General features: G+C 49.8%; 3 protein-coding genes across 3 annotated transcripts; all 3 read right to left on the bottom strand.

Moving 5' to 3' along the window:
- Window positions 1-183: 183 nt before the first annotated feature.
- UA08_03425 (hypothetical protein) lies at window positions 184-2,108 on the bottom strand (the record flags this gene model as incomplete). The annotated part of the gene is made up of 3 exons (XM_020265724.1): window positions 184-978; window positions 1,032-1,712; window positions 1,794-2,108. The coding sequence occupies 3 exons, from the start codon at window positions 2,106-2,108 to the stop codon at window positions 184-186; spliced, it is 1,791 nt and encodes a 596-aa protein (XP_020121608.1).
- Window positions 2,109-2,916: 808 nt separating this feature from the next.
- Window positions 2,917-4,490, bottom strand: UA08_03424 (hypothetical protein; the record flags this gene model as incomplete). Its single annotated transcript, XM_020265723.1, has 2 exons — window positions 2,917-4,003; window positions 4,081-4,490. The coding sequence occupies 2 exons, from the start codon at window positions 4,488-4,490 to the stop codon at window positions 2,917-2,919; spliced, it is 1,497 nt and encodes a 498-aa protein (XP_020121604.1).
- Window positions 4,491-5,178: 688 nt separating this feature from the next.
- Window positions 5,179-10,164, bottom strand: UA08_03423 (hypothetical protein; the record flags this gene model as incomplete). The annotated part of the gene is made up of 3 exons (XM_020265722.1): window positions 5,179-9,208; window positions 9,259-10,074; window positions 10,142-10,164. 3 exons carry the CDS (start codon window positions 10,162-10,164, stop codon window positions 5,179-5,181), a joined length of 4,869 nt encoding a protein of 1,622 aa, XP_020121602.1.
- Window positions 10,165-14,318: the final 4,154 nt, after the last annotated feature.

Raw genomic sequence — 14,318 nt, 5'->3', positions numbered from 1 at the left:
AAATTCTTTGTAGATTGCCTAGGACTACGCGGGATCTAGGTGCAGTCTTTTACTAGAATAAAGGTCGATATATCCAGCATCTATAAATATGCCTGGATACTCTTGATACCACTTTGAATCTAAGACATGCCGTTTTTAATATTCATTAAGTGAAAGAATATATTACATTTTATTTTTCATTCACTAAGCTCGTTTTATCTCTTGATATTTCATCATAAGATAGCGCTGCGATGAAGTTGGGATACCACCTGCTTGGTCCTCCATCAGATCAGACATGGTGTTGAGAAGTGGACCAACGCCTTCTGTTGAGTCAACTCCCCATGTAGCTGCTAGGTAACCTTGAGTTACACAATCATTAATCCCGACACCATGCATGCTATACCAGTTCCCCGCAAGCGTAAGCCGTCTATCAAAATCCTCGCGCACTGCTCGCGACAGACTTGCCATTCTCGTCAGATGGTTCACCGTAAACTGCGGGATTGCATCACGCTGAAGTCTTGCGCGCGCAAGAGCGGGGGCTGCTTCTATCCCAAGATGGCGTTTCAGCAGAGACCGAGCCATACGGATTCCTTCTTCTGGACTGGGCAAATCAGATTCTGCCCATCCATCCCACCAGTGACCACCCATCATCACGGTGAGTTTTGTGCCTGGAGCTGTATCCTGGGGTTGACTGGTCTCGGAACCGAAGATTACTCCAAGACCCCTCTCGGGGTTTTGGTCAAATGATACACTTCGAGGAATAAGGTAGCCGAAACCTCGATGAGGAATGAGATTGGGAGCGTCGTAGTATAAGTTAACGACCATGACGTTCACAGCGTAATTGTGCTCTTTGAGTCTGGATATAGTTCCCGTAGGTCGCTGGCTGTCCTTCGTTGAGCCCGCCTCTATAAGTCTGGCTAGTTCTGGTGGCGGTGCCGTGGCGATGACTCTGTTGAAAGTTTGGGATGTCACCCTATTTTTTCCTTTATCTAGTGAGATCTGCGTTGGTAGTTAGCATCAAGCATTTACCAACTTTAAACATCAGTATCTACCGTTATGTCATGGTTTTCTTCCCGTCGGATTGCTTTGATATCAGCCTCAGTCACAACTTGAATTTTGTGGGAATGTTCCTGAAACTTCTTTGCCATCACTCGAGCTATTTCAGAGATGCCGTCCCTGAGTGCAAATACGCTCATAGACTTCAATACTGCACGCAAACGATCAAAGTGCCCCAGTGACCGTTGCTCCTGCACCGACCACGTCGCCAGTAAATGATCGGCAGTCACCACTCTCTTCTTTTCTTGCATGTTTTCCACGATCCCAGCCGTAACGGAGTCGTGCTTTTTTTCCAGGGCATGTTGTGCTCCCAATATAGTCTGAGCACTGAGCTTATATATGTCTCCAGCAAAGATACCATGAAACACAGCAGACGCGAGGTTATCGGCCATTTTAGGACTGAGTCTGCGCGAAACAAAGTCGCCTATTGACTCGTCCTGTCGATCTGTGCGAGCGTCCCGAATAGGCTCCTTTAGAAATGCCCCAATGGCACCTTCGAACAGAGGTTCTGTGAGCAATGTCTTGAGCCCTCGCCACATGGAACTCAGAGGTCCACTGTTAGGCTCCGGTCCTGGCATACGAACGAGATGGTTGGGGTAATAGATATAGCGGTTGAGCGCAGCTGGTGACCGTCTGTCGATGAGGAATAATTGTTCGGTCATGCCTAAGCTGAAAAGCTGGGCAAATAGCAAACAGACCATCAATCAGTAATTAATCAGGCTATAAATATTCACCCTTCCCCGGATTGTCTATCTCACCAGGTCTAGCATGGGTAGAGCTGCGGGATCACTCGCCCTTATTGTCCTCGGTCCATATTCAAAAACCACACGTCCACCATCGACGTCGGCCGTTTCGGACTGCAGCCAACCCCCCAGCTGCGAAGACTTCTCGTATAGCGTGATTTTCTGGCATTTAGGATCCTGGCATAGCCGCCAGGCGGCGGTCAGCCCCGTAATGCCGCCTCCAATCACAGCAACATTATATGGCTTGGTCTCCTGGTGGAAGAAGCGCACGCGATGTGCGGAATGCTTGGGATACGATCGAGTCGCATGGGTGAGACGGAACCTCCGCATTGCTGCCCGCTGGGAATTAGGTATGCATTGGTCGAAACGTCCTCGGTGCAAGGGATTGGGGTATCAATTGGTCGACGTTGTGGGTGGTGGTAAGCTTGTCGGAAGGTGATCGATCATACATTGCGGAGCTTTGTGGGGACCCGCCATGAACTTCAAAGGAACAATACCCTCTCTATGTGATTGTATGTATCATATTTCCTTTGCCCAGGGCACTACTGGCAAACCATGTTCAAATTTATGCTTGTAAGGGTACTAGGCTGCTTGAACTAGTTTCTGATTCAGAGATGTGCATGGTCTTCTCAAAGGATGACCTAGCTACTAGTAATCGACATGGTCTACCTCCTTTAACAGTCCAGTATTATGAGACAACACTTATTCTAATGCATTTCTAGTAAAACTACATTAGGCCTGGAAATTCAGGTATGTGGTTGATTGAATCTAGGTCCACGAGGACGATAATCTTGCTATAGAATACCTTGGTACACAAGCTCCCTTGACCTAACGTAGATTTTCTAGTAAAGTCGTGCTAAGATAGGCATTTTCTAATGTATGACCATTTGTAGTATTGATAGAAGAGCAATCCTCTGCTAATAGAGGACGAGCTTGATAATGAATTAATACAACAAACAAAAGTCTCCAACGCCGCGTTGCCCCAAGCAGTTCCGCCCATGCATGTTTTGAAGAGTAGAATAGAATACACGTCCAAATCCTTCAAATCAACTCTGACAGTCACCCTCATGATCGAAAGAGATTGAACGGACAATATAGTTCAAATAATAACAGAGAGAAAAAAAGAAACTTGACTTGTTCAGGTAATGACTTGCTCTGCTTGAGCTCCCTCAGCGGCTATATCAGGTTTTATAAGCTCTTCATCGGCATTTTCATCCTCCACAAACTTCCTCTCGCTAACATGGGCCTTCTCTTGCCCCGCGATCCACACTTTGTCGCTAAAGTTGCCCTTCTGGCCCTCGGCGTGTTTGTAAGGGCAATTCGGGTTCATGCATGGATTGAACTTGCATGCTGTGGTGAGATGGGTGAATTTGCATCCCTCCGCAGTACAATCAGCTCCGTTCCGGCAAAGGGGCATGGTAGGATGCTTAAAGGGACAATGAGGGTTAGCGCAGTTGGGGAAGAAGCGGCAAATCTCTTCGGCTTGGTGAGATGCTTTGACAGCAGGCGATGGATGCCGGGCGGTACATTTCTTGTTTTTGCATGCTGCTCCAAAGGGGCAGTGATCTGTAACATCAACAGGGGCACCCTCGGGAGCTGCTGGCGATTGATGGGCATAGGGACAGGCTTTTCGTGTACAGCGAAGATTGAACCGACAGACACTATCGGTGTTGGCTTGGCCATCGGCTGTACCTTGGTCCTCTGTCATATCCATATCGGCATCTTCATTGACCTTGGTTGAGCCGCCGTTCTGAGTACCCCAAGACTTGAGGTCGCCACCACCTTGTCGCTGTGCTGGCCGCTCGATGCGGTCAAATAATGATCGCCCTTGTTGTTGTTTTTGGAAATTCGGATTGACAGCTGGTGGCATGAAGCCTGGCATGAGTTGTGACATCATTCTAGCCTGTTCTTCAAGAAGAGCCATGAGTTGCATCTGGTTGTCGGGGGTCATTTGCATAATATTTCCAGCTCCCGGTCCGTGCATTTGGCCTGCTCCCATTCCGCCCATTTGTTGTCTCCCTTGCCCAAACCGACCAGCGCCATATTGGCCTCGTGGGCCCTTCTGGAAATCCCGGCCATGAGAGTTGATTCTCCCGTTGTTAGGCTGGTTGCGCACACGATGAAGCATAGCATCAGGTCCTCGTTCCATGTTCTTGTTGATTTGATTCAGTAGACGCCCCCTGTTACGTTGGTTGTTGTTTCGCATCGCTCGAGGTCCTGTAGGTCTGCGCCCAAATAGAAATCGTTCATGTTAGTTTACGCCGAAACCGGAAGTTGTCAAAAAAGGGTCTTCAATACGTACATAGTATCCCCAAGACCTGAAGCGTCACCCATCTCAGCATCTTGTTGCACTGATTGGTCTTGCGGTTGAAGGTCGTTGCTAACCGGTATCGACTGCGGCGCGGCCGGTGTTGAATCCGGGATGGACGCTAGTCCATTACTATTATTCTTGAGGACTTCCACCTGCTCAAAAAGCCACCGCGAGAAGTCGAGAGCCTGCGTATCGCCCTCTCCTAAATTCAAGAGGTCGTTCGCGATCTCTTCCGCGATTTGTTCTTGGGTTTTGCCGTTAACCAACATGAGAATGACATACTCGGTCAACGCGGAGTCCTCCCCAACGTCTGAGCTCCAGCCCATCTCTACCAGTTTTGGCTGCACTACATTGCTCAAGGCCTCTGCCAGGGGCGTGCCCAGTGCGACGGTTGTCGACATTTTTTCAGCAACAACTTATCGCAATGTCTCTGTCAAGAGCGGAGGTTGGTGACGATAGCAAGAAAAGGGCAGAGTGGCTTCGGGGAGGCGCCACTGGGGCTGATGCTCACAGTAGGCGGGACGACGGTCGTGATTTCAGGGTATTCAAGTTCGAATCAGATATACAGCCAGGAGAAGAGATACTGCTGCTCGGTCGAGTGGTGTAGTCGCGGCTTGGAGAAGGCAAAGAAAGATACAAATGATATCAAAAAGGGCTGCCGCGAACGCCACTAGCCCCACCCGGCCGGACGCTGCTATTGGCTCGCACTGTTTGCCAGCAAATGTCCGTTGCTGCCTGAGGACGCGAAGAGGCACGTCGGAATATTTGGTAGTTACAAATAGCTACCTAGTTCAAAGCCGACTAGTCAATGCTGTTGAGGATTCACAAACGCTGCATCAGCGAGGGCTAGACTACCAATAATAGCAGATTTTCGTCTTACGTTGCGTGCGAGCCTTGTTGCCTGGCTGCCTTACAAATAAGACACAACTACTATTGCAATCTCTATGACTATCGACCGTTGAAAGCGTACAGAAATCAGATTCATCAGGCCATTCTTCGCGAAACATCAATACCACGTATCCAAGCAAAACTAGACCGCAGAAAACAACAGAAAAGCAACAAGTTGTCAGATTCTATGACTCTATGATTCTAAGCGCGCTTCCCATCAAAGCCCTCGGCAGGCCATCCTTGGAGCGTGTCCCCATCCTCAACATGGTCACCTGAAAGAACCAGCGTATGCTCTAAAAGGCAAGCATCCTGGCCCATCGAGGCACCAGACATCAACCGCGATCCAGCGCGTAAGATACTTCGGTCTCCAACATTCAAGGTGTGCAGCTCGAATTCACCACGCGAGTTCAAGTGGCAGACCAGACTGGCATCATCCACAGCGACACGGTTACCGAGAGTGAGGAGATCAGGCTCAGTGAAGAAGATGTTGGGAGTGCCGTTGGCGTGAATGGCACAGTCCTTTCCGATGTTCGCGCCCAGGAGGCGGTAGTACCAGCTAAGGTAGGCAGTGCCAGTAATCATAGGCAGGAGACCAGCACCGCCATAGCAATCCTTGATGACAGTCTCGCAGGAGAGGAGGAACTGCCAGCGCTGGTTGTAGCTGCTCTTGTCCCAGTGAAAGGTGCCTTCTTTGCGGCGGCCCATGACCATCCATTTAATGCAGATGATGATGCCGAGGGCGAGGAAGGCTTGGGCAGCGCTGACACCGGACAGGATTGCGGCGAGTGTGCCGTACAGAACGAATGGGCGCCAGGGGCCCTGCTGAAATCCAGCGGCGTTGCTGTAGCTCAGGGCAGCACGGAGAGCCAAGAGTGAGAAAATGATGGACATGATCCAGTAGACAGTGGTGAAGACGACCGAAACAATGGAATATACGACAATCTGCCAGATGCGGAGGACGTAATAGTTAGACTCGTGGCGATAGAATGCACGACCAAAAGGTTTGCAGGTATCCAGCTCAGTGATCTCGGTAACGGTCTTGTCCTTCTCGCCAACAACAGTCAGCTTCTCGTTTGGGGTCTTTTCTCCAATGCGCTTCTCGGCCATATGCTTCTCGTCTTCGCTGCTGCCGTCGTCGCTACTGTTGCTGCTTCCGACCAGAGTAGGGCCACTCGAGGCGGGCACCGAGGTGGAAGTCGTGAACTGCACCGCGTTACCACCCTTGCTACCAGTCCACACTGTCTTCTCTGGGAAGTCGCCGTTACGGCGAAGCAAAGCACCGGAGCCGATCATGGCTTCACGACCGATGGTCACTCCGGGCAAAGCGACAACACGGTCACCAACCATGGCGCCGTCACCAATCACGACGCGGTCACGACCATAGCCATCGGACGTGATGAGACTCGAGCGAGAACCAAAGACAACATCGTTGCCAACCTCGATGAGGTCAAAGTCGGAAACCATGGGACCGACACTGGGCCAGTAGACACGCTTGCCAACCTTGCCACCAAGGAGACGGACGAAGACCGAGGCAAGTTCGTAGTGACGACCAGCAAGACGGGTGAGATCGTGGATATCGCCCGCTGGCATGATCTGCGCGAGCACAGCACTCCGCACTTTCTGGCGAGTAGTCTGCTTGGAGGCAGGTCCGGGCTTGGGCTTGCCGCAGATGAGATCGAGCATTGTCTTGACAATCAGGACTGCAATAAAAAGCACAATCGGGCCTCCAATCGCACGGCATATTCTCGCGGTAATGTGGAAGCCAATCCGACGAGCACTGGTGAACCATTCCAGGGTAGCCAGAAACATATCAGGCGACTGAGTAGGGATCTGGCGCACCATAGGTACGAGGCCACCCATCCATGTAAGACGAGCACAGACCCAGACGAGGATTCGCAGCGGCTCAATGAGAATGAGGTTCCAAAGCCAGTGCGGCGAAGGGATACGAGATGAGAGCAACTCGCGGTTGGACTCGTCAGCATCCTGGAGTTCCCAGCTCGACGAGTTGGGACCAATACAGGTATTCTCGGGGATATCAGCACCGGGGGCAATGATGGACTTAAGGCCAACGGACGAGTCCTTGCCAATGCGGATGCGCTTCAAGAGCATAGAGGTATTGCGCTCCACGGCAAAGGGACGACACTGGCAGGTATCCAAGACGACATTGTCACCAATTTCGACCAAGTCATACTCGCCAAGCTTAGTAGTTTTGGAGATAGTAACGTTTTTGCCAATCTTCGCGCCGAGCAGGCGGTAGAACAGCACGCGCGACCAGTTGAAGTGGCTGAATATGCCCTTTCCACACACCTGCAATGCCTTCTGTGCCAACCACCAGCGCGTGTGGTAGGGCCCCCACATGGGATACATGCCCTCGGTGTAGCGACCGACGACAAGCCATTTGAAGATGATGCCGCAGAAGGGAGCCACGATATATCCGGCGACACGGCCCGACAGCACAGCTAGAACAATCAGAACCAAACGACCGATGAGCTGGTCACGAATGGGGAACCGGGTTGAGCACTCGGCCACGATGTATGAGAATATAATCCACTGGAAAGCGCGCTTCATGGGAAAGAAGAACATGAGCGGGAACAGATGCAGGACCAAGACAATTGGGTTGGTGCTGCTATATGTTTCCTCGCAACCGGGCAATTGGACTTCACTGTCCTCGCCCTTGGCGGCCTTGGCTTCAACACCCTCGGCAACCTTGTTCTCGATATCGCCAACGGTACTGTACTGGAAGAGAATGTCACCGGCCAGGAAAATCCCGAATTCGCGACGCAGCTGCGAAACCAAACGGCCTGCACTGAGACTATCACCGCCAGCAACGAAGAAGTCAGTAAGCGCGGAGATTTCTTCTGCTGGGCAAGACAAGGCGGCTGCGAAAATCTCACGCACGCGTCGCTGTAGGGGCGACAGATCGCCCTCTGAGTTGCGAGCACGGATGGCCATGTCGATAGCGGCCTGATCAGGGTTCCCGAACTCATCAACGGGCAGGGGATCTTCGAGCAGAACGATGCGACTAGGAATAAGGTAGCCATCGAGTTGGTTGTGGAGGTCGCCAGGTGTTATATGGTCATTATCCGGAGTCCGGCCGAACAGAACAGCCTGTGCGAAGCCATCGCGTGAATTTATGTGAACGTGCACCTCTGGGGTGCAGGTCATCTCGCTAAGGAACGAGCGGATTATGTTTTGGTCGACGATACATGCCTTTTGCGGTATTGATTCACTGAGTGGTGTACCGTTGGGCGGGCAGACAGCTTCGTAATGGCGGTCTGCTAGAGGTGTAGTTGGAGTGAGGGCTTCCAGGCCCAACCGCTGAGCGAGCTTAATACGCTGGAGCTTATTGTTCGACTTCGGCACCCGGTCCATGTACACTACCAGTGCGGGCCACTTGGGCTGGTGGATAATAGGCTGCAGCGCTTCGTGCAGCTGGCGAAGATCTGGCCGGGTGGTGCCAGGGGTTGTGACGATAACCACACCGACGACTTCCTGCAGCACCGTGTCCGGAACAGAGAAAGCTAATGTCTCGGCAACGCGACCATACAATGGAGAGCCAGGTTGTTTGGCCGATGTCAACACGGCATCTTCAATTTCCACGGGACTGATAATTTCACCACCACGGTTGATGACCTCCTTGCTGCGGCCGGTGATGTACAGATAGTTATCAGCATCGAGGTATCCCAAATCACCGGTGTCGAACCAGCCGGACTCATTAAATGCACTGGTGTCGATCTTGCCTTCGGAGGTCAGATATCCCTCGAACACTGGTGATCCACGAATGCAGATATGACCGAGCATCCCACATCGCTCGACAGGCTTGCCACTCTCGCTCATAATTACAACTTCAGGACCAACGATGCGTCCCGACGTTCCAGGGCGGTCAAGAGTGTAGTCCCTGGGCGGCGCAGCAATAGGCATACACTCAGTCATGCCGTAGCTGGGAAGGGTAGAGCAGTGGAAAGTATCACGAAGCTGCACGGCGAGCGTTGGAGGAAGACCCCCACCAGCATTACAAAGGAACTGAATGGTGCTTTGCTTAACAGCTTCGGGGCGGTGCTCAGCTTCACCAAGGATCATTTGGTTCATCGTTGGGGTCGCATAATACCAAGTTGGTGTCATGTTAGGGTTTTCGACAATATCCCAGAACATGCTGGGGTCGAAAACAGGGCAGCAAATTGTGGCACCGCCGGCGAGAATGGGAGAGAAGATACTACGGACGATGCCACCACTAGTATATGTTAGTATCTTCATGTGTTATACTTTGGCCAGGTGACATACACATGGTTCAGCGGCATCATGTTCAAGCAGGCGTCTGTCTCGGACAGTTCTACCGACTCCATGGTGGCAATTGTACCCGCAATGAGACTATAAGTTGTGATGGGAACCAGCTTCTTGGTACCACTAGTACCACTGGTGAAAAGGATAATCGCAATGTCGTCCCCAGCATTGGGGAGGATATTTGATGTCGTACTAGGGGCATGTTGTGAAGAAACCACCCTGAAAGTCAAGTCTTCCAGTTGCTCGATGCCAAACACCGGCCGACTACCGTTGTCCAAGTGCAACTTGCCAATGTCAGCATCCAGTGCGACGATTGCGTCAGCTTGTGAATGTTCGATGTCCATGTGTAGCTGCTCCGGCACCATATTTGATACCATTGGCAAAATGGTATACCTGTTGGCGAATGTGAGAACCGCGACTGCCATAAGAAGGCCGTTAGGCAGGATGACGGCGACGCGAGGCTTTCCATGGCGGGAAGGGCCAACAGGTATTTGGAAACTCTGCGCGAATTGGCGGATAGCATTATGTGTCAGACTCCGTTCTGTGGTGGGATCGATGAAACCGGCGCGAGAGTCTGTCCCTATTAAGTCTGCAATGCTGGGAGTGGCTGCTTTGACTTGTGCACGGAGGCGGGTTATTGATTCATCGTTCTTGGCCTTGAGAGACTCGGGGAGGCATTTGTAGATGTCTTGGAAGGTTAGGATTAGTTGACGAATGGGCCAAGGACCGGAGTTGGAAGATAGAAGGTCTGAGAGGCGGTGTGAAGAGTCTGGGTGAGAGGCCTCATTGCGGAGGCACAGAAGCTGTTCCGTGAGGCTGTTTGAGTTAGAATCGGGAAAGGCAAGTTCAAATCAGATTCAAGAAAAACTTTTCAAGGACATACAAACTATCTGACATATCCGCCATGGTCTATTATCACCAAGAAAAGAATCATCCGTTGGTCAAAGACATCAACTATCGCACATTCAACGAGGAGCCCTTCACACCTTATATGCCTACAGATGCCCCCCTCGCACCACACGAAATACACGGACCTACGTGGATTGTTCAGACTACAGAGTAGTCACAATCGCGAATACATGATCTCCATGGAAGGGGGCGGAAAATTGGATCAAGCCCGACATAAGACATCCTCCGTCCTCATCCTGTATCAACCTTAGCTAGCCCTGAATTGGATGCAATCCCGCGATCACTGGCCAGTCAAAAGGCAGGTAAGCATTCTATCACCTCCTATCCCAGGCAATAGGGCCTACAAATAACATTCAAGCCCTGGGATCTTGATAAGCATTGTTCGGACGAGACCGGCAGAGATTGAATGACACGGTCTTGCCGCTGTTTTCGGACGGTCCTCTCGTCCTTTTCCCCTCTGTACGCATGCATGCATGCGTGTCCGTGTATGTGTGTGCGATTAACCCTGCAGTTTGCGTCGTTCGGGGGGTTTTCTCTCGGCATGAGGTAGTATCCGCAACATGAAGAGAGATGGAGTTCACATACAGTAATAACTGGCGGCGATCATCAAATACCGAGCCTTGAACAAGCCTTAAACCAGTCTTGGCAGGGTCCACAAGGCCTCGGCAGATCCCCCCACAATGTAAGCACATCCCACCAATGGCAGCGGCTGCCGATCCCGAACCGTCTCACAAACAAGCCGCAGTCCCCACAGATCATCAGGACCCGGCTTGGCTCGGCCGTGGTCTGCATGGTATTCGGCAGCGCCGCCAAAGTTCCAACGGACGTTGATGCCTTACCACTGAACTCGTCATGGTTGATCTGCCTTTCTTGGCATTTGTTTTTGGATTCAGGGTACGCAATAGCCTGTCTGTCTATGCCTAACGCGCCGTTGGCGCCGCTCGAAATTGCCCGTGAAGTTTGGTGTGATTCAGTCCAATGTCCCTGCAGTTTAGATTTGGCAGTTTCTACTGTTATTCTGTATCTGCTCTGAAGATACAGAACGAAGGAAGGGAAAAAAAGATTATGCAGTGCGACACTCGTCTTGTCTTATCTTGCAGAATTGCCTACTCTGATAACTTGAGCAAACACGGTGGACAAGACTGCGTGCTGCGACTTGGTTTCTTCACAGCCTTGGTGGAGTTCCCCCCCACCCAAAGTGCCTACGGAGTAGGGATGGCGTAATTACGTATTGGCTGATGGTTTTACGGTAAATTTCAACACCATACTAATTTACAGCCCACCCACCTTTTACATGCGCCAAGCTTTCAATGCTTAGTCATCGCCCGGCGGTGAGGCCAATATAGCCAATCAGAAAACATAGATTCCCTTTTCTGCCGCTTTTTCAATTTTCTTGAAAACTCCAATGCAACCAGGAGATATATAGATTTGAACTCGATATGCATAAACCTGGCATTCCGGAATCTGATATTGACCTTCACCCCCACCAAAAATGGGTCAAAAATCGCTGAAAGAGCCTCATTTTTCTCAGATAGAGAGAGCAAAGGTTTTTGAAACTTGTTTCTAAGGTGAATTTCTATATAAAATTAAGCTTTATCCCTCTAACGGCTTAAAATCGATACCAAAAAATCAAAAAAAAAAATCCAAAATATAGTTTTACTAGTAATTTGTATGGGGAATGTAACTATGTATTTTGAAAATATTTTACTGGTAAGGGGCCAATTTTACGCTGAAATTACAATTTTGTTATTACAAATTGCCATCACTCCTACGGAGTATGTCGGAGGAATTTTGCTTTCCGCCAGCGACGCCGTTTCTTACATCCCGTGTGTTAGGGTGGACACTCGTGGCCTATTATGCTGTTTTGGTCTAGCGTGCTTAGAACCTATCCCAAATTAGGGCTGGCGCTAATGTATGTCAATCCCCATCCAGGGAGAGTATATAAGCGGCAGGTGTGTTGCTATTGCTGGATGGCGCCTAACTTCTATTTTTGAATCTTCCTTCATTGGTGATTATCTCTCTACGTTGGAAGCTGGGCCCGGCCTAGCCCTATGCCATCCATATCGCAGCTGAGAATCGGGCATTCTTTTGGGAACTTACAGTATCTCTGCCGCTACGTTACATGCTGCTACGCTAATGCGTAGGTCGAGATTAGCCAAATCTAACGAATCTATTGCTTTGCTAGTTCTGCTGCCAACTGGGTACTACGGAGTGTTATATACTAACAGTTCGTATAGAGATAGAAAATCTTTGGAAAGACACTGATTTGGACGTGACAGCGAAGTCACTGGCACCTTCAAAAGAACTTTTAGGAAGAAAGAGAAAGATAGAGACCAGGAACAACATTTGCCACACACATACACACACTCTCTCTCTTTCTTCCAGCGTCATAGTCAATAGCAGTCACTTGATATGAAAAGCACATCGGACCGGGCATAAAAATCCACAAATCCCTTTATCTACGTCAACTCCAGCATATCATAAGCGGGATCATCTTCGATCCAGTTGGAGAAGCCAACCCAATGTAACAGTGTTATCTTTGCCATGCAAGAGTTTTCTTGCCATGGCGCATCACGAAGTAATAGAGCGTATGATGTCAATCGGGAAAATCCTACAGTCCGAAGGTGCATGCAAGATAGGTAGAAGACGGCAACGAAGAGACCTTCGGTAGCAACCTCGGAACGAATCCATGTGCAGATCTGCGAGGGTCCAATTGATGAGGTCGGTCCGGTATGGTACAAGGGAATTATGCAGAATCACATCAAAGAGTAGTATTGGACGGGCGCTTAGTGCTTATCACTGGGCTAATTACTAAAGTTAGTTACCATCCATTACAGCTGATCCATCGACGTATCACTTTGGTATATGCTATTGACGGACCAAATGTTAATCTACTTTTAGAAATTTATCAAAGGCCCTGACGAAAAGCTTCTCACATGAAATTTCCGAGTGGTTCGTTTCTTCCGGTGTGACTTGCTTGCTACTCAGTATACTCTATACCGCCATTCCAAGTCGTAGCTGCATATACAAGTTCCTAATCGAGCCTACAACGTCACCTACAAATCCGCTGCGAAACCTACATACAAGCCAGCGACAGAATACATGATTTTTTCTTTCCCCCCCCCCCTTTCGACTGGCTTGTAGGCACTATCCCGCTCCTCTAAGCCCTGCTTTGTTAGCTAGTAGTAATTAGGCAAGACTAGAGACCCAATCAGGCCTAGCGGTTGAAATATTAAACCTAGATGACTTACCAGCTAATGACTATTCTAGATAATCATCAAGATATGTAACGTTCTAAGGTGCTCGCTATATGAAGACATACAGGGGGCATATCGGGCATCCCGTTGCCGAGCTATATCTAGCCAACCACGGCCAGGCAGGATTGTCGTCACAATCTATAGTAATGACTTTTAAGTGTGTTTAACAATGGGTAGATTTTTATGTATAGTTATGTTAGGCAAAAGAGCCATGAAGATGGAAGCTTGGACTGATTCAAAATCGTACACTTGCAGAGCAACCCCCAAGGAAGACGGACCGCCACGGGATTTTCAATGGCTTCTCGGTATGCAACGGATAGACTAGCTGTATACAGTCGATAGGTCTGGTCTAGCCATCCATGCCCAGCTTCGCCCAGCTTTCGCCTAGCTATGCTTAGGAACACTACTAAGACAATACAGCAATGAGTCAGTGCTATATAGAGGATAATATAGAATGGAAAGAATAGACGGCTCTACTTGAAGAAACCTCGTATTATGCATATGCGTACCCAACACTAGACGATATTCGCTTGCGTATCTGGTGAAGATTCGGAATAGCTTCATCCTCGACAGCCCCTCCTCTACTAGTGGCTTAGCACGCTAACATAGCCATACAGTAATGCCAATAGACGGCTGCATGCTTCCATGGGCCTGACTTTGTATGTGTCACAATCTGCACACCCTTAATTCATATGGTTCCGGACACGTGCTGCGTATACTCTCATCAGATAGAGAGTAGAGATATCTGCCCTAAGGCATACATCTATATTCGCGCTATCGCAGCTTGTTCCTACCTAGTAAGCGTTCTACTTGATTGGAAATCGCGGCTCCTTGCCGAGGTCTTCTAGATCGCTGCCTGGATAATATGGCAATCATTTGACAGGCATCACCGGC

This window comes from Talaromyces atroroseus (assembly GCF_001907595.1).
Source record: "Talaromyces atroroseus strain IBT 11181 chromosome Unknown scaffold_3, whole genome shotgun sequence".
Lineage (NCBI taxonomy): Eukaryota > Fungi > Ascomycota > Eurotiomycetes > Eurotiales > Trichocomaceae > Talaromyces > Talaromyces atroroseus.
The sequence above is the reverse complement of the archived record's forward strand: the minus strand, read 5'-3'. Positions and strand labels throughout refer to the sequence as shown.